The 18673-nt window shown below is 46.6% G+C and overlaps 1 protein-coding gene across 1 annotated transcript in view; it reads left to right on the forward strand.

Annotated features, from left to right (window-relative positions):
• Positions 1-18673, forward strand: part of eps8l3a (EPS8 signaling adaptor L3a) — a gene marked incomplete at both ends in the record, with an annotated part of 71733 nt that overhangs the window by 21273 nt on the left and 31787 nt on the right. Inside the window, 5 exons of the mRNA XM_084315746.1 lie at positions 2981-3055; positions 3186-3259; positions 3370-3434; positions 15409-15567; positions 16688-16834. Coding sequence (XP_084171872.1) covers positions 2981-3055; positions 3186-3259; positions 3370-3434; positions 15409-15567; positions 16688-16834 — 520 coding nt within the window. The remainder of the gene's footprint in view (positions 1-2980; positions 3056-3185; positions 3260-3369; positions 3435-15408; positions 15568-16687; positions 16835-18673) is intronic.

Below are 18673 nucleotides of genomic sequence, written 5' to 3' on the forward strand. Positions count from 1 at the left end.
ATATACCTGTACACCCCGCGGTATTGCTATTGAATGATGTTTTTGAGTTTGCAGTGAATCCACAACTAAAAAGATTGGTTTTATCGGGTATCACAGTAGCTAAAAAACTGATCGCATCACGTTGGTTTCAACCGGAAAAAATGTGCCGGAAAGTGTGGTTTCTTACATATCTCGATGTGATATATCAAGAAATATCTACAGCAAGAATTCTGGGGCTCAATGAATCCAAAATGTCAATGTGGTTAGAAGTGGTGGAGAGAATAAAAGCTAGCCTATAATGGTAGTGTCTGGTTAGGAGTGAGGGATAATGGAGGTACTATCCAAGAGGGGGTCCGGGAGGGGGGGGTTTGAGCTGGAGCATATGTGTGTAGGGTTTTAGAAAATAGGTATTAGGGGTATATTATATACTAACATTTATATAATTGTAACTTCGCTGGATATACACTGTATACGGTTAAAATGTTATTATTGACTATTTTTGTTTTATCCTGTTTCTGTACTAGCATATATTTTAACCACCTTTACTGAAAGTTTCATTATACATTGTGTGTTGAGTACTGACTTTTAATAAGTTTTGTTTTGCAATAATAAAAAAAATTTAAAAAAAAAAAAGAAAAAAGAAGGGAAGATGTAGGGCGGCTACGTGGCGTAGTGGGCAAGGCGCTCGCCACGAATGACGGAGACGCTGGGCTTGCCTGTTCGAGCCCAGCGCTCCACATTGCTTTCAGTTTAGCTGGTCGTTCATACTAATACACATTGGCCGTATTAGGGGGTGGGAAACTGATGGGTGGGGATCGGGCGTTGTGGACAGCGACTCCTACAGGTCGTTTGGTGCGCCTGCGCAGTAGAATCAGGAAGTGTCAGGGGCAGCGTGAGCCTCCCACGCGTTACTCCTCGCCACTGAGAGATTGAGCTGCGCAGGTGAAAAGATGCGACTGCTGTTACCTCAAGTACCGGAGGGGACTTGTGCTATGTATGACTTAGTCCACATTGCAGCCGGCTTGTGGGAGGCAAGAAACAGCGTTCGTGACAGGGGAGGGTTGAATTGGATGATACGAAATTGGGATGGGAGAAAAATATAGAAAATGGGAGAAAAAGTGGATAAAAAAAAAAAAAAAAGGGAAGATGTGTTGTTATTATAATACAAAATATTGGTTCCGCCCTGTTGTTGTAGTACCCGGACCGAGGACCGGGGTAGAGGAACAGTGCTTGATGTACGGATGCACAACAGAGAAAGTGCCTTGATGTACGGATAGACAACGTGAATAAAAGCCAGTAAAGAAACCCTAGCCTAACCTGTTTATTCCTAGTTAGGAATACTGGAAACAACTAACATAACAAATACTATGACAGGAGCTGGTCCAGTCAAGGCTGATTCCCTCCTTATCTGTCTACTAACCTTTGGTCAAAGGGGATGCCATATTACAGGCAAAGCACACCCTCAACCCTTACCACTTCAAACCTTTCCAAGCACATCCTATGAATCCATGTTCATTTGACAATGGACTTTACCCTTCTCTTTTATGAGGAAGTCTTGGGACATTTATTTTCCCGGACAGCAGCCCGGGTCTGGAGTTGAATTGTTATTGAAGGAGAGGATAAATGTTACAGAAGTGAATAAGGACACAATATTCACCATCACACATCAGGTAAGAGACTCTTATAGTCTATCATATATAATTATGGATAAATAGTCTGTATTGAAACAGTATTAAGCATTAGGCTCAGAATTCTCTCTTATCTTAGTGTATAGCTTTCAGTGGCCTGTAGGCATCGTGGCATCATCAGTCAAACGTTCCGTTCTCAAAATTAAAATCTGATATGTGAGATTGTACACTTGAAATTGTTAATATCGCAGTACACTGGTGATGTCATATGATTGCCATTCTGTATGATTAATACAGACAGTTCACATGGGCGCTTATTCATATCAGACCTAACCTGTGAAATGTATTTGCCAGTCAGTATTTGTATTTAGTATTTAATGTATTTATCAGTACTAAATACCTATATGTCCCTATGTCATAAATGTCATGTATGTTGTGTATGTCATAAATGTCTATATGAATTGAAAATGGGGGACCCTGATGGAAACAAGACAAACGTCTTTCTCAGGTCTGCATCCCCTTAACAATTGTATGTATTGAGCCGTACTGTATTGTACCCACTCTGCAATCTGTTAAATAAATAAATTCATTCATTCATTCATTCATGATTTATTTACGTGTACACAATTTGTCTAATCTTGAGATTTCTGTTCCATTTATACTGTATTCAGGAGTACTAATGTATAATTTCCATTAGGATTTGATTTTGATATTTGTTATATAACACTGTTAGCTAACCTGAAACTAGAGACACGCCATTGAAACATTCTATAGCGCCATAAAGATGACGAGGGCTGACCACAGTGCTCTGCTGCTAGGTAACCATCTGTAGGAGATAATGACAAGCAAGGGTGTTGACATTCACTAATTCAAGGCTTAGATATGCCGTTTCAGTTGCATGGTGCATTTTTCCTCCCAACAGCTGTGCAGAAATACAAGCTCCATCTGACAAAATGTTTGTTGTTTTCTTTTTTTGTCATGTAACCCTGATGAAAGCATGTTGCCATTAATTGTATGAATAAAGAACATTATTTTTAGAACATCCATCGGCCTCCAAAGAGTTTCCGAATATTTCTCCCTTGCTAGTTTTTTCCTTGGTTGAAGGATGACGTTGCAATGTATCTTTTGTTTCCCTTGTACTTTAGTATGTTGGACATTTAAAAGTGAATTTGTTTTATGTTTTATAATAGCCCAACATAACATACTAATAAGTAAATGAACAGAGACCCACCCAAAGTTAACAGGGTCATATTTTCACAGGTGTAGCTGTGATTTTTCCTGATATTGGGTCACCTCAGAACTACTCAGAACTAGTCAGACTTCAGTCATAGCACCTCCATGTGTTTACAGATCTCATATTGCTGATATTGCAGGTGTGCCAACCAGGTGCTGAAGATGTTCAGGAGTGGCAGCCCTTATGACAGCTATGCTGGATCTATCCAGTCTAAGTATTTGATTATTACTATTTCATTTGTTGAGTTCTTGAAGACTGTTTAATTCATTCATTCATTAATTTAATTATGACAGATCAATATTGCACTTATTATCGCAATAATTATAGTGTTTTGTTTGTGATAGTGGCTATTCCACTATGGATGACGTGTCATCACAAGCATCAAATATATCCAGACCCAGTGCAAAGTCCATTTACCGTAAGTTAAAACCATTCAACACAGTAAATAAACACATTTCTAGTGATAACTGAAATATATTTACTGTATATAACAAAACCTTTGGTGTATTGTTCAATGTATCTTCACAGTGCAAAGGAAGGAGTATTCAGAGTCTATAAATAAGATGATGGAAAAGTTTCAGCACCGAGTGGAGGTATTGTTAAGCATCACAATAACGAAGGTTATCCTATAACCCTAGTTACATGCGTTTTTGTGAGCGTTCTGCTCTGCTGGGGTCTCATCATTACTTATTGTATCACTGAAAGCTTTTGTCACATGCACCTTCATTTGCCCGGCCACGCCCATTTCCGGTTATGTATATAAGCGAGGGGCGTGACCGTACTCTTCCTTCCCGAGTCTTGATCTTCATTCGGAATCGGAAGACAGTCAGGGGTCCTCAGCGTGTGAGAGCAGAACGCTCACAAAAACTCATGTAACTAGGCAGTGGCGGCGGGTGAATTATTCTCCAGGGGGGGCGCTATACCAAAGATTTTGCAAACATGTACCGAGGACGTATCACAATGTCACACACACACAAACACGTGCGTGCACGCATTGGCGAAACCACACACTGAGTATAGCCTACTATCACCATTGCCATCAATCAATATATGATCAGTCAATGCAGCCACGTTTCCAATAGCGCCTACACAAACACGCACGCATGCACGCTCTCTCGCTCTCTCTCTTCCAGTCGGGAGCACTACACTAGCACTGTAATATCTTTGTGCATGCTCCCACGCGCACGCCCGTATTCCGATCCATACAATAATAATCACAGATGTATATATTGTCATTTGAGACAAGTTACCAATGCATTGTCCCGTGGGTTATGCCCCCCGCGGCTAAATTAATTAGTATCCCCCTCCTCTATCTCTCAATCTCTCTCTCTCACACACAGCATTAATTACCTCGTGGAATCCTAAGCAGGCAAGCATTACACAATTTAGAAGATTGCAAAGGATCAGACCTACAGTATATACCAAGAATAACTTCAGTGTACAGCATATGTTGCATATTGTTAAAAGAGCCAAGGCTGGCTTGCAAATTAAACATATGACTCACTTACCATCAGAAGAGTTGAAGGGGGCGAGAGCTGTCCACAAGCCTTAATCCACTTTAAAAAAAAATAAATAAAGTGTTTTATGTCCTTTACTCCAGTAACAGAAAATACGGCATTTACATGACTGCATCCAGCTTGCCATATAGCTCCTTGTTAGCCAACACTTCTTACAGAATCAGCTAGAAAACGACAGAAGCTCTTTCAATCTGAGTTTTTCTTGCAGTGTCCGTCTTTCAAATGGTGTTGCTTTGATGGATTTAACAGAATTATCCATGGTAGCTAGCTAGAAATCAAAAATGAAAATACTCCTCGAGGCAAGTCTTTTCTGTTTGAGGACTGGTGACTAGACAACAGTGGCGCACAGAGTGCGTGACTGCTTGCTTTGTTTGAGCGCTAGAAAGCCGCGCCCCCAGACATCATATTTATGACCCTTGATAGGTTAAATTTATTTCCTTGATTCATTTACATTGGCCGCTTGCGCGCAGTGACGCAGAGTCAGTGTGCGTTAAGCCAAGTGCCCAAGTTTGGAGGTAGGTAGATTTCTGAGAGTGACGTCAGTCATAAACGAGGGGGGAGAAAGAATAGCATGCACAAAACAATGATTTATATACTATATTAATGTTATTGTGCATTTTAATAGTAATTATTATTCATTTTAAACATGTTTAGTTTATTTTTAGGGCTTCAAAATATCTAAAATAAAAAACACAAGTTCCTCTTCTCCTCTCACTCAATCAGGGGGGGTGGCGCCCCAGCGCCCCCTATCGGCCGGCCGCCACTGTAACTAGGGTTATATGATAACCTTTGTTACATTTAGTTTTTGCCTACGTTCTGCTCTGCTGGGACACAGGAGCGGAGCAGGACGCGGAGAGCCCGACAAATGTACCCGCTGAGGTCCCCTTTACAACCATCAGAACACTGGGGAGGGTCCTAGTGAGGGGTGGGGTGGGGGGGGGGGTCGCAGGACACCGACTGTGCGAAAAAGGTAACAGCACCTAAAAAATGCACAAGGTGAGTAGACCGTGGGAAAAAAAGGACCCGTGTCTACCCCACCGCACATCCCGCTCACTACAAGGGAAACGTACGTGAAGCATACGTTCGCGTCACCGCTCCCACACCTCGTGGGGTCGGGGTCGTTGAACCCTGACTCTGCCCGCGAGGCGTCTCGTGGGGTCGGGTCGTTGAACCCTGACTCTGCCCGCGAGGCGTCTCGTGGGGTCGGGTCGTTGAACCCTGACTCCGCCAGTGAAGCCTTAGCAGAGGGGCGCGGAGGAGGTCCCAGCCCCATGGACCACTCAAGGGCAGGGCCTTCCGCCGAGTCCGCGAGCTAGGACCTGACCAAAGGGACCTGGTGAGGTCAACGAGGCCGCGGCATCGTGACCTCTCCAGGCATTTACTCGTGACACCACTGGGGGCGTCCGGTAGGCCGTGTACAATGTCATACTCTCGTGGGGTCATAATCTCGTGGGGTCCCGAACCTGAACTGATTCTGCCACAAACCCTGACCCTGCCAGCAAGCCTGTATCTCGCGTGGTTGGGGTTCAGAGAAAGAGTTTGACACAATTGGCAGATGTCATAATCATGCGGGGGCATACTCTCGTCGGGTCGGGGTGTCGAACCCGGACTCTGCCAGTGAGCTGACTCTGCCACCGGCATACCGGGGAGACAACCATCCCAAAACAGAAGGTTACTCCCTTAACACTTTGGTTGCCTTGGGTTAAATTAATGATATACCATAGATTGCCAGCGCTATTTGTCTATGGAGAAAGTCCCCTTCTTTGCAGGGCTATAACTTTTTAAATTCTATTGCTACATTGCCATTATTAGGGCCCATTCAAAGTCCTATATGTATTGTTCATTGTGTAGCAACGTTAAACTTTTTCATTCACATATTCATAGTAAAGTATGGTCTAATGTATAAGTATGTTTTCATCTCTTTCTGCAACTTTCTCCAGAACGTGATATATAGCCCCAAATGCATTATATTGATGATGAAATACAGTTTGATGGCAATCAGCGCGATATAAAAAATTCCAACTAGACGTACTTCTAGAAGTTACTACACGTCATCTGATGTTGACCGGATGGGCGAGGGGGCGTTTATAATTCCGTGGGCAGCGTTATACCAATCATCTAATGTGGGTCAAATGTTGATAAAAGCAGTTAGTATCGAAGATGGTAACGTTACACGCTGAAACTCACCCCAGTCTCCGCGCGCCGTTGGGCGATCATCGTCGAGTAGAAATGTTATCATTATGGGATATATTATTACCCGGTCCATCTCCAGCTTGTATAATGGTATATACGTCCAAATCATGTTGTTTATCGAGTTATTGGCAATCGATCGCTATGTAGAGTGACGAGCTAGAGTGCCGGAAGCTATACCGAGTGTCCGGAAGTAATAGGGCCGACCAGCAAAACCTCTACTGCGCTTCCTGTTAAGCAGTTGCGCCGATCGGCCACCAGATGGCGCTCGTGAACCGCCAGAGAGCTCAGTGGGTCCTGCTGATGGATCTCAGGCCAGCGGAGGGGGAATATGAATCCGATTCCAGATTTTTGAAATATTGATATAAGGACGCTGTACAGCGTCCCCCGGCAACTTTAGCATGGCCAGCAATGACGCTGTAAAGCGTTTTTAGGCAGTCAAAGTGTTAACCCAGGCCGACAGGTAACAAGATCAAGGCTCAACATGTGCCTGGAGGACCGTGAACTATACAGGAGCGCTTAGAGGGGCTGACTGCTAAAAACAGTACCTCGATGGCCCACCCGCCAAACGACCTGGGTATCAGCCTCTGTCACGAGAAGTGACATGTCTGGCTGCTTATGCTTGCCCACAGGAATAGTAACGCGGCCCAGCGCCAGAGGGGGAACAGAGCTCCTATTTTTGCATCGTATACGAGCAGGATATGTCAATGCCTGCTCGACGCTAAGGATGCAGAGGGCATCAGCCCAACCTGACAGAGCGGAATCCCACATATAGGTGCGTACAGGGGATACGTAACCTGAGTGATGAGAGCGCTTGTTTTAAGCTACCTCCTTATCACCCGTGCCGTCAGCATTTCACCAAATGGATACAACACACCCAAAGGGAAGGGTTTATCCCCCCCCCCCCAACCAACCTCACGTAAAGTGAAAAAACATACGAGGCGAAAAAAGGAGTGTCTCTAGCCGCGTGTTGATTTTACAAGCGAAAACATAGGCAAGCATATGGCCATATGCTCGCGTCATCGCTTTGAAAAACCAAAACACGATAGCCAGCTACCAACCGTGAGCCCTGGGTCCACGTTTGTCTAAAACGTGGCCACACGAGTCCCTGCGGCTCCATTTCATAAGCAAGAATTGCAGCCGCCATATTTTTACCTTACCACGTAAAGTGAAAACATACGAGGTGAAAAGAGGAGCAGTGCCCTTAGCCATGTGTTGATTTACAAGCGAACACATACGCAAGCATATGCCTGCTTCATTGCTTTGAAAAGCCAAAACACAATAGCTAGTCACAACCGAGGGTTCAGGGTCTACGTTTGTTTAAAAACGTGTCCACATGAATCCCTGTGACTCCATTCCACAAGCAAGAATTGCCGCCCGCCATACTTTAACTGTACCAGAAAAAGGTAGTGGGCCCTCATTGTTATTCCGTATGAGGCATACACAAAACACATTAGTGAAATTATTGCACGTTATTCCAACAAAACTCGCCACTCTCAAATGGGGTCTTTTTATTTGAAAGAACATCATTTTTGGGGGGGAATATGGGGGTTTAGGTGTAAAGAGAAAGAGAAGAAGAGAGAAGGGTGGAGGAAGGGGGAACACAGCCTGTAGGCTTAGTCCCGCGCCCCTTACCTCGCGTCCTCCGGGGTACGGTGCTGGGCTCTCCCCTCGAGGTGCGCTCCATCTGCCGCCTCTCTTCCTCCGTGCTCACGTCCCGCGTATTAGGACACGGCATCTCGCCATTTGGTGTCGGGAAATCGAACCCCGACTCTTGCCAGCGAGGCATCAAAGAGGAAACCCCCGCCTCCTCCACGGGGCCGGAGGACCTCCTCATGAATGAGGGGCGCTCAACGGCCGGGGCTCACCCCCTCGCCACGATCGTGGGAGTAGGGAGCCCCCGCGGCGAACGGAGGAGGTCGCGATGGAGAAGCGTTGATGGAGGCCCGAGAAATGCACCTTGGGTCTCGGTGGTGATGCCATCTCATAGACAGCACCAAGAAAAAAATCTAAGATAGGAAAAAAACGAGTATTCACTGTTGACGTGCGCCTGTAGCCAAACACTTCCGAATGAATAATGAGGGAAGGAAGAGTACGGTCACGCCCCTCACTTATATACATAACTGGAAATGGACGTGGCCGGACAAATGAAGGTGCATGTGACAAAAGCTTTCAGTGATACAATAAGTAATGATGAGATCCCAGCAGAGCAGAACGTAAGCAAAAACGAAATGTAACATTATTGTATTATAATTCTTGGTAACAGCATCATGTGCGTGAGTAAACCTGCTTAACCTTTCAAGGTAACAGCATCATATACTGTATAGTGCTAACTAGGGATGTCCCGATCACATTTTTTTGCTCCCCATCATGTTTGTTGAATAAAAAAAAGAAGTACAAAAAAAAGTTACAAAAAGAATCCCGATGAGACTGTTGTTCATTGACTACAGCTCAGCGTTCAACACCATAGTCCCCACCAGACTGGTGGACAAGCTGATCGAGCTAGGTCTGAGCTCCGCCCTGAGCGCCTGGGTACTGGACTTTCTGAGCGAAAGACCCCAGGCGGTCAGGGTGGGGGGTCAGACCTCCAACACCATCACCCTGAGCATCGGGTCCCCCCAGGGCTGTGTTCTGAGCCCCCTGCTGTACTCACTCTACACACACGACTGTGTGGCCAAGTTGAGCTCCAACTCCATAGTGAAGTTCGCAGATGACACGGTGGTGGTGGGGCTGATCTCGGACAACGACGAGAAGGCCTACCGGGAGGAGGTTGAGGTACTGGAACGCTGGTGCCAGGACAACAGCCTGCTCCTGAACATTGGTAAAACCAAGGAGCTGATCGTGGATTATAGGAGAGGACAGCAGGAGACGCACACACCACTGATGATTAACGGGGCTACCGTGGACAGGGTGAGCAGCTTCAAGTACCTGGGGGTCCACATCTCAGAGGACCTGACATGGTCAACACACATAGACACAGTAGTAAAGAAGGCGAAACAGCGTCTCTACCACCTGAGACAGTTAAGGAAGTTCAGAGTATCGGGAAAGATACTCCAGTCCTTCTACTCAGGAGCTGTAGAGAGCATCCTGACCGGAAACATCACTGCCTGGTATGGAAACAGCACGGCACAGGACAAGAAGGCCCTACAGAGAGTGGTGCGCTCAGCCGAGCGTACCACGGGTATTGCACTACCCCCCCTGCAGGTTCTATACAACAAGAGGTGCAAATCCAGAGCCTGCAGGATAATGAAAGACCCTCACCACCCCAATAACAGCCTGTTTCAGCTGCTGAGGTCAGGCAGACGCCTGCGAACCCCAGCTACTAGGACAGAGCGGCTTAGGCTCAGCTTCTTCCCCCAGGCCATCAGAGCCATGAACAATGAACATTGAGTGCTCAGAACATTGAACTGTCCACACACAAGCACACATGAACACACACACGACACGCACACTGTGCACGCTCACACACGAGCAGCCACTTAACACTTTAACATGAGCGGGCACACACTCATGTCGCACACACACACACTTATGGCCAAAGGAAAGGACACTTTAAATTAGAATAACAGGAACAGTGTATTGCACTACCAAAGCTAACTAGCATGTCCCATATGCTCTGTAAATAACTATGTACAGATACCGAGATGTCACTCCATGTTACCAGCTGTTACCTGTTACTGCACAATGTTGTTTTCTTCTTTTTGATTCTATTATATGTACCACTGTATTGCACATCGTTGCGGGCAAGACCACCCGCATTTCATTGTATACCTGTATGCCGTGACAATTAAAACTCTTGACTTGACTTGACTTGACTATAGTGCTAACCTTTCAAGGTAACAGCATCATATACTGTATAGTGCTAACCTTTCAAGGTAACAGCATCATATACTGTATAGTGCTAACCTTTCAAGGTAACAGCATCATACTGTATAGTGCTAACCTTTCAAGGTAACAGCATCATACTGTATAGTGCTAACCTTTCAAGGTAACAGCATCATACTGTATAGTGCGTGAGTAAAGCTGCTTAACCTTTCAAGGTAACAGCATCATACTGTATAGTGCTAACCTTTCAAGGTAACAGCATCATATACTGTATAGTGCGTGAGTAAAGCTGCTTAACCTTTCAAGGTAACGTAAGGTTATGTATATAACCAATTTCTATGAATACTGGTGACGCTCAGCGTCAGTCTGCACTAACCTCACTTCGTGCCTAGCACTGAATAAAAAACTCCACAATGTACCTTTACATACCGACATTCGTCTGGCCACACCCCTATCCGCTTACCTTCATAAGCAGGTGTGTGGTCACCTACTTGCCTCCTTCCCAAACGTTCACCACAAGGCGAGATCAAGGGCGTCACCAGTATTCATAGAACTTGGTTATATACATAACCTTACGTTCTATTTCATTCTGGCCTCCGCTCAGCGTCAGTCTGCACAAGAGGAGCTGAGCGGAAGCCAGAAGCTCGACAAATGTACCCCGCTGAGGCCCCCCACAACCATCAGACCGGAGAGGACCGAGCCCCCCGACCCTCCCTAATGGAGGGATACCCTCCCTATTGGAGAACGGGAGGGAGACGGATCCGACCGTGCGAAGAGGAACTCGAGCAACTCAACGCACAGGGTGAGCAGACCGTGGCTTGACCCCACGACTACGCACATGCGCAACCCGCATGCCACCAGGGAACGAACGGAAGGAACAACCCTCGTTACTGCTCCCAAAAATCACGGAGTCAAGAGCAAACTCAACCCCGTGGCAAGGCCGTAGCAGCGGAGCGCGAAGGAAGACCCAGACCCCCTGAAGGGACTGGACTCCCTAGAAAAAAGGGGGCCCGGAGCGTCTGGGAAACCCTCCCCCCCCCCCCCCCCCCCCGTGCCAAGTTGCCTAACAGCTTGGCCCTGACCAATGAAAAGAGAGTCCAATAAACCCCCTGACCAATCAGAAGAGGGAAGGAGGGGTTTATCTGGTACCCCCTCGCAAGCCCAACCCTTGCAATATGACAACAACAAACAGCCATACGATACCTTAAGTAGCAAAATGCTAATGAACAGCGCAAGCTAATTCAATGCACGCTAGCCACAGACACATCTGTGAACAGGGTTTATAACAAGGCCAAGTTGTGTATGTGTGAACCCGACACCCGTATCCATGTTATAAGACACAGAAAATCTGATAGAGAGAGAGAGCGGCTGAGCCGCGGTACTTTTTCATACGAGCATTACTGCAGACCAACACAATAGTGTTGCGGCTCAATATCACTGTTTAAGCAACAGAGCACACAACTAACCTCTACCTTTATGTGAAGATTCAGGTCGAGGCAGAAAAAACCTTTTTCAACCGAGTGTAGGCTGCAGGCCTTGCTTAAGCTCTAACATGAATGTAACGTCTAGCCCTCCTATCAAACCCATACTAGCGAAAGATTCACACGTCGCATCCCCATCATTCATCATTCATTCATTCATCATGTTTGGTGAATAAACACACAGTTTGTAACAAAAAATACAGTCCCTCTTTTTAGGAGGGACTCTTTATTTCTTTCAACAAAATTATATGTGGGCCGGGAAGGGAACAGGGGGGGACCATAGAGGGAAAAAGTCATTCTTTTTTAGCGACGCCTGCCACGAGCCGCTCGGGACTTGCCACCCCGTGGAGCCCCGGAGGGACGGTAAACAATCGGCGGCTGGTAATGACGATCCCTACCGTCACCTCCGGGCGTAGATGGGCCGGCTGCAGTGGCGGAGGCGCCCTCTCTCCTCCTGGCCTTCTTCGCCGAAGGGCCAGCAGTGGCGGTGGTAGCAGCAGCGGCTACGGCGGCGGAACCTCGACGACGCGACTGCCGTCTGACTCCACCGGCGACATCGGGCGGGGGGAAATGAGGCTGGAGCACGGAGCGCTCCTCCTGCATCTCCCTGCAGGTTGAGATCATCAGCTGCAGTGCCGACCCGAATAGTCCAGCATCGGAGAGGGGTGCCGTCAGAAGTGGAGTCCTCTTCTTGGCGCTGGATTAGAGTGGCCAGGGCACGCACTTTCCCAGCGGCTATAGCCTGCGGCTGAATCAGATGCAGGATGGCTCCTGCCGCCTGGGCGAGCTGATCATGTTGTAAATCAGTCAGCTCCGTGCCGCCCGTCAGTATCCCGGACATGAATCTCGCCAGCTGCGTGATGTTAGAAGTGGCAGCCAGAGATTGCGTTGAGGAGATAAATGACTGGTCACTCCAAAAAGCGAATTGCCTCGCCAATTTCCCTTGGGGAACCGGCTTCCGTAACGGCTCCCACACCACCTCAGGACAAAGGAGCGCCGCCATCGGCCTATCAAGCCGAGGCACGCCCTCCTTCATGCCTTCTACCAAACCCACCACCCTCGTGACTTGCACGTAGGCGGGGGTAAGGCCCATGATGTGGGAGACCACCTGTCCCTGACGGACGTAGGCCTCCATTGAGGGGAAAAATGGACAGACAACGTCCACCCCTCTCACCGGGCGACGTTGCCATAGATGACCTATGAGATCGTCAGGAATAGGAACAGGCAGTGGCTGCGGCAGCGGCACGCCGTTTGCGACTGCCGCCGCCGCCATGAGCTTGGGGAACAAAGCATGCAGTTCCCCCTGCATACTTTCCCACACCGAGCTTGCGTTCCTCACATGCAGCAGACTACTGGTTAAGGAGCCACATTCTGATGTGGCTGATAGCAGGGCATCCCGCCGCCAAGTCGGAGGTTTTAACCCAACATCTGCGTACGAGGAATCCCAAGGAGACATCTCAACCCCCTCCAGTGTTACCTGGACGGGTGGGGGACATGTCTCCACCGGGGCTTCGAACAAGAACCCGTCTGCTTCTACCATGTAGTCCTCTGTTTCCATTGGCCATGGAGAATCAGACGTATCCTAATCCGGCTCCAGCAACTCACCAAAACCAGGCCGTTCGCGTCTGCAAGCCACCATCTTGCAACGGGAGCGAGCTGACGCAAAAAGTTTGCGTCTCAAATCCCCTGCAACCAAAGGCGCCGGCCGCCCAACAGCGGACGACTCCCCGGAAGCAGAGGAACCAGAGCTGGAACCAGGCCATCGCACAGGAGACGGCGCTGGTGCACCAGCTCCTTGGAGAGGCAAACTATCCATCGGACGCCTACCGGGCGTGGCTGCCAACAACGAGAGAGGCCTCAACCCACGCTCCAAGACGTACGACAGAGGCGGCAATGGAGAACCGCTGGTGAAGGGTGACGTTGCGAGCGCGACCCTCCAAGGTAAACATTATGACTTAGCTTTTTTCTTTTTAAATATATGAGAGAAGAAAAAAGCAAGAAAAAATGTAAACACGTATCAACTTTCTTCAACTAAACAACCTCGTCAAGTGTGGGTATCTACCGAAGGCACTTCCTTGTGGTGAAAGTGAAGAAGGAGGCGAGTAGGTGACCACACACCTGCTTATGAAGGTAAGCGGATAGGGGTGTGGCCAGACGAATGTCGGTATGTAAAGGTACATTGTGGAGTTTTTTATTCAGTGCTAGGCACGAAGTGAGGTTAGTGCAGACTGACGCTGAGCGGAGGCCAGAATGAAATAGAACAGCATCATATACTGCAGTGGTTCCCAAAGTCGGGGTCGCGACCCAAAGGTGGGCCGCGAGCAGCCACGGGAGGGCCGCGAGATGATTTAAAAAAAAAAAAAAAAGCCACTGAACTTAGAAGCAGGCCAGGACAGTGTTTCTAGTTGTATTCTAAAATTCTATTCTATTGTATTCTAAAATGTGACTATATGGTTTTATATTAACTTAATAAATAAACAAAAACTAAAAATCTACTTATTTCAACGAACATTTCAAACTAAATAACAGATTATGCACATAAAACGCTGAAAACAACCGAAGCAACAATAGTATTTTAATGAGGCTATTATTATTATCATTATTATTTTGCAACAAGTTAGCCCTCTCATAAATAGCACATATAAATGAATAACTAACTTGAACTAACTTAATAGGATTGAAGTGATATTTGGCTTAAAAAATCGGTCACCTGGCAAATGAAAATTTAAATAAAGCCTGACAATGTGCATTGGGCCGCGGCTCTCTGACCCCTTATTTTCTGGGTCCCGGCCTGAAAAGTTTGGGAACCCCTGATATACTGTATAGTGCGTGAGTAAACCTGCTTAACCTTTCAAGCTGTACAATCTCACACATGTGAGATGGAACCTTGAGATCTGAACATTCTAATAGTGATGACGTAATGATAGCACTTAATCATTGAAACCTATGGAGGTCTAATAGACCCTTTTCACCACACTCCTATGCAGAGCTGTCTGTATGTCAAAGACACACAGCTATAACTTTGAATTGGATGTATACAGAGATGATCACAAATAACCAAAAATGTGTGCTTGTTTGAACATTTATGAGTTATGCAGTGATGTAGTTATCAGAAAAGTAGACAGACTATTTTTGCGTCAGGAAACCATACCTTTATGGCTGCGTTCATCATTGTTTCCATGGACACAAGGCTGATTTAATTAGTTATCTTTAAAAAAAAAGAAAATCTGTATTTATTTAGAAAAGAGAAATATGTGGGGAACAATTATATAATATTATTCACTCAATATGGATAATAGATAGCACCGGTTAGGTTACTTCCTATGTGGACAGAGATGTTTGACAGTGGAACGCAAGTGGAACATCCTCCAACTCTGCGTAGAAGAGAATGCCTTTTCACAGCAGCCATATTGAGTTGTCATGGATGGGGAAACAAAGATATTCTGTATCTATGGTTACCCCTTTGTTTACCCGTTTTTAACAAGTCAAAATGGCTGCCATGAAAAACAAAACATACACCCGAAAGGGTTAACCCCTGTCTATCTGCACTACAGCACCTGTTCACCTGCGATCTGGATGGTAAGGATGTGAGGAGTGTGAATGACTGCATAGAGCGCCTGAAGCTCCTGGACAGGATGGGCCGTGTGTGGGGACAGGACATGATGCTGGAGGTACAGGGTGGCAACTTGCTGCTGACTGACATCGAGACCAAGGTAGGCCTTCAGAAGCTAAACAGAATCATTTTGCTAACAGCCAGTGTGTAATATAAGCTGCCATGCTATTTCAGTCAGAATTCTCCTCCCCTTCCGCTATCTGCGACACTTTTGCAAGGGCACTTGCAAGGCATGATTGTGATTGCTTTAAAGAAAGACAAACAAGGCAAAGTGTTTTTTCCCTTATAGCGGAATGATAGGTTCAGCCTAGGCTTGACAAGATATGCCTCCTAAAGTGTCTAAACGGAAGTACAGGCTACAGGCGTTACGGTTTGAAGAATTTACTACATGACCGGGACGCTCTAGCTTGTTTGCCGACAGGATTCGGGAAAGGTTTGGTCCGTTCGGAGGCAGCTTCCAGGGGAAGTACATACACCGGAAATTCTACCCCATACACACTTTCGGCAGTAGTGCTTTACCAGGCTTTATCTCATGGAGATAAAACTGGGAACAAGGTTAGGTTCAGCCAGACCTCTCTCGTAGTGTGTACTTGTAGTTGTACAGTATAGTTGATTCATATAATTTAGAGTGTGAATTTGATGAAGATCCTGAAAATGTACAATTTCTACTGACTTCAACCATGAATTTACTCAACACTCCCACTTGCAGTCTTTAGGCAGTGAGATTTGAAAACGTTGCTCATCTTAAAATGTAAAACTGTTCTGAATCTTAAAATTCTAACCTGAACCCTATCACTCTGTGTTGAGGACGACATGTGATAATAATCAGACATAAAACCTATCAGTGTTTTTTTGTGTCTCGAGAGTTCGGTCCACATCGGCCTCCCAAAAGACTCCACTGGATGTCACCCGGACCCGGAGGAGAGCAGTCCTCTGATCAACTGCAGATGCTATTTCCTCAACTATTTTCAACTGTAGTGGGTCAAACTCGAGGACAGTTTTTCTTGGGCAGCCAATGCGACCGAGCTCTCAAGACACAGAACAGGTCCAATTATCACATGTCTTCCTCACAACAGATTGGTTTAAGGCTAAAAAAAATCTGCAAAATACCCCTTTAGGGATTCAATTTGTGACCAAAAATCTAGTTTGCAATCCACATAAACACATCTGACAATCCTGCTCCTCTTTCCCTCTCCCTCCTCTCAATCTGTGGGGACCAGGAGGAGCTGGAGTGCTTGGCTCTGAACAGCATTGTAGATCTGAAGGCTGTGATGGACAGCAGTGTGTACAACTCCCTGTTGACAGTGTCAGTGCAGGACCACCGAAAGAAGACCAGTGTCTTCATGTTCCAGTGTGATGACCTCAGGGTGAGAAGCCCCACTGTTACGAGTGCGCTTACTCAGCATGGTGAACCCAGGTAGCAGAGTGAATACGAAGAGACGACGTGGTGACGATAACAGTGTTTACTCACAAGACAGGATACACGACTGACAAACACAGGTAACATTTAGACAATGAACCAGCAAGTCTCTGCTGGTCCAGACACTTAATATACAAACACTAATTAGAGACAAAAGGTAATTACAAACAGGACACAGGTGTGGTAGACAAAACTAACAGAACACAGAGCACAGAACATAGAGCACAAAAACAATAACAATAGAACAAACTGAGACCAACAGACTAAAACACATTTACAAAACACAGACAGGGGAACACAAATCTAACACAATGGAAACAACAATGACAACATAGACAACGAACATAACAAACATAAATGGCAGATGACAATGTTAATTAGGTGTGTGAGCTGATGCCAGATCTGCCACATCTGGCTCAGCCCACCGGTTGCCAATGTTGTATTGTGAAGGGTATTGACAGGGGTGTAATATCCTAGGGATATCTGTGTAGCCCATAGCCTACCACAGCACAGCAATGATGCGTGCGTGATGACGTGTTACGTATTCCAGTCATCTCATATGCAGGCGCTGTTCCTTGTGTTGTCATTGCTGCCCGGGACGTGTGAATAAACGGTAACCCAATAAGCAGTCGCCCGATTCTATCATTCCCTATAGACACTAAGAGTGACATTAAGCGGAATATTACATGGTGCCAGAAGCCGGGTCTTTTTCGAACCCATGCCAAGAAAGAGAAAGAGAAAGAAGGACAATATGGAGGCTGCAGCAGTACCAATGCCGACGATGCATTGGGAATCCTCAAACCTACCTGACGCATGGAAAAAATTCCGCCAGCACGTCGAGCTAATGTTTAGCGGCCCGTTCAACGGCAAGACAGAGGAAATCAAATGCAGCTACCTCCTATTATGGATCGGGGAAAAGGGAAGAGACATCTTCAACACCTGGCAGTTGTCCGACGCCGACAGGAAGAAGCTTAAAAGCTACTATGACAAATATGAAGAGTATGTTATGCCAAAGGCGAATCCCATATTTGCAAGGTACAAATTTCAGGAGAAGGTCCAGGGGCCTAGCGAAAGTGTTGACCAGTTTGTTACAGAACTAAGACTGCTCGTGAATGACTGTAACTACCCCAATAGTGAGGAGATGGTTAGAGATAGAATTGTTTTCGCTACAAACTCTGTAAGGGTCCGTGAGAAGCTATTGAGCCACGGGGCAGCGCTAACGTTCGAGAAGGCCATGGACATAGCACGCTCCCACGAGCTAGCCCAGGTACAGATGAAGCTAATGATTAGCCCAGGGGCTAACGCTAGCCAGGACGTGCACGCGGTCGGCAAGAAGCCGTACGGGGCACGTACACAGCGCCCAGCCATGGACAAATACAGAAGCAACAGAGAAGACTCGACAGATAACACATGTAGGAACTGTGGAAGAGAGCGCCACACGGAGTCAGAAGACTGCCCAGCTAAAGGTCGCAAATGCAATAAATGCCAGAAATTCAACCATTTTGCAAACGTGTGCAGAAGCCGCACAGACGTGCACGGCAAGAGGAAGGACGTGCACGAGGTATCAGAGAAATGTGCATGTGCGCAACAGGATGACGAATGGTTTGTGGACTCCATCGTAACGGAGCACGCAGACACGGAGCGAGAACAGGCGTTCGCTGAGTTGGAGGTTGGTAAAGTCAACAAGCACAAAATAAAGTTTAAAATTGACACTGGTGCACAAGCGAACGTAATGCCAACAGCAACCTTCCACCAGATGTACGGAAAAGTGACACTAGGCCCACCA

The sequence above is a fragment of the Notolepis coatsorum genome (assembly GCF_963971535.1).
Source record: "Notolepis coatsorum genome assembly, chromosome: 6".
Taxonomy (NCBI): domain Eukaryota; kingdom Metazoa; phylum Chordata; class Actinopteri; order Aulopiformes; family Paralepididae; genus Notolepis; species Notolepis coatsorum.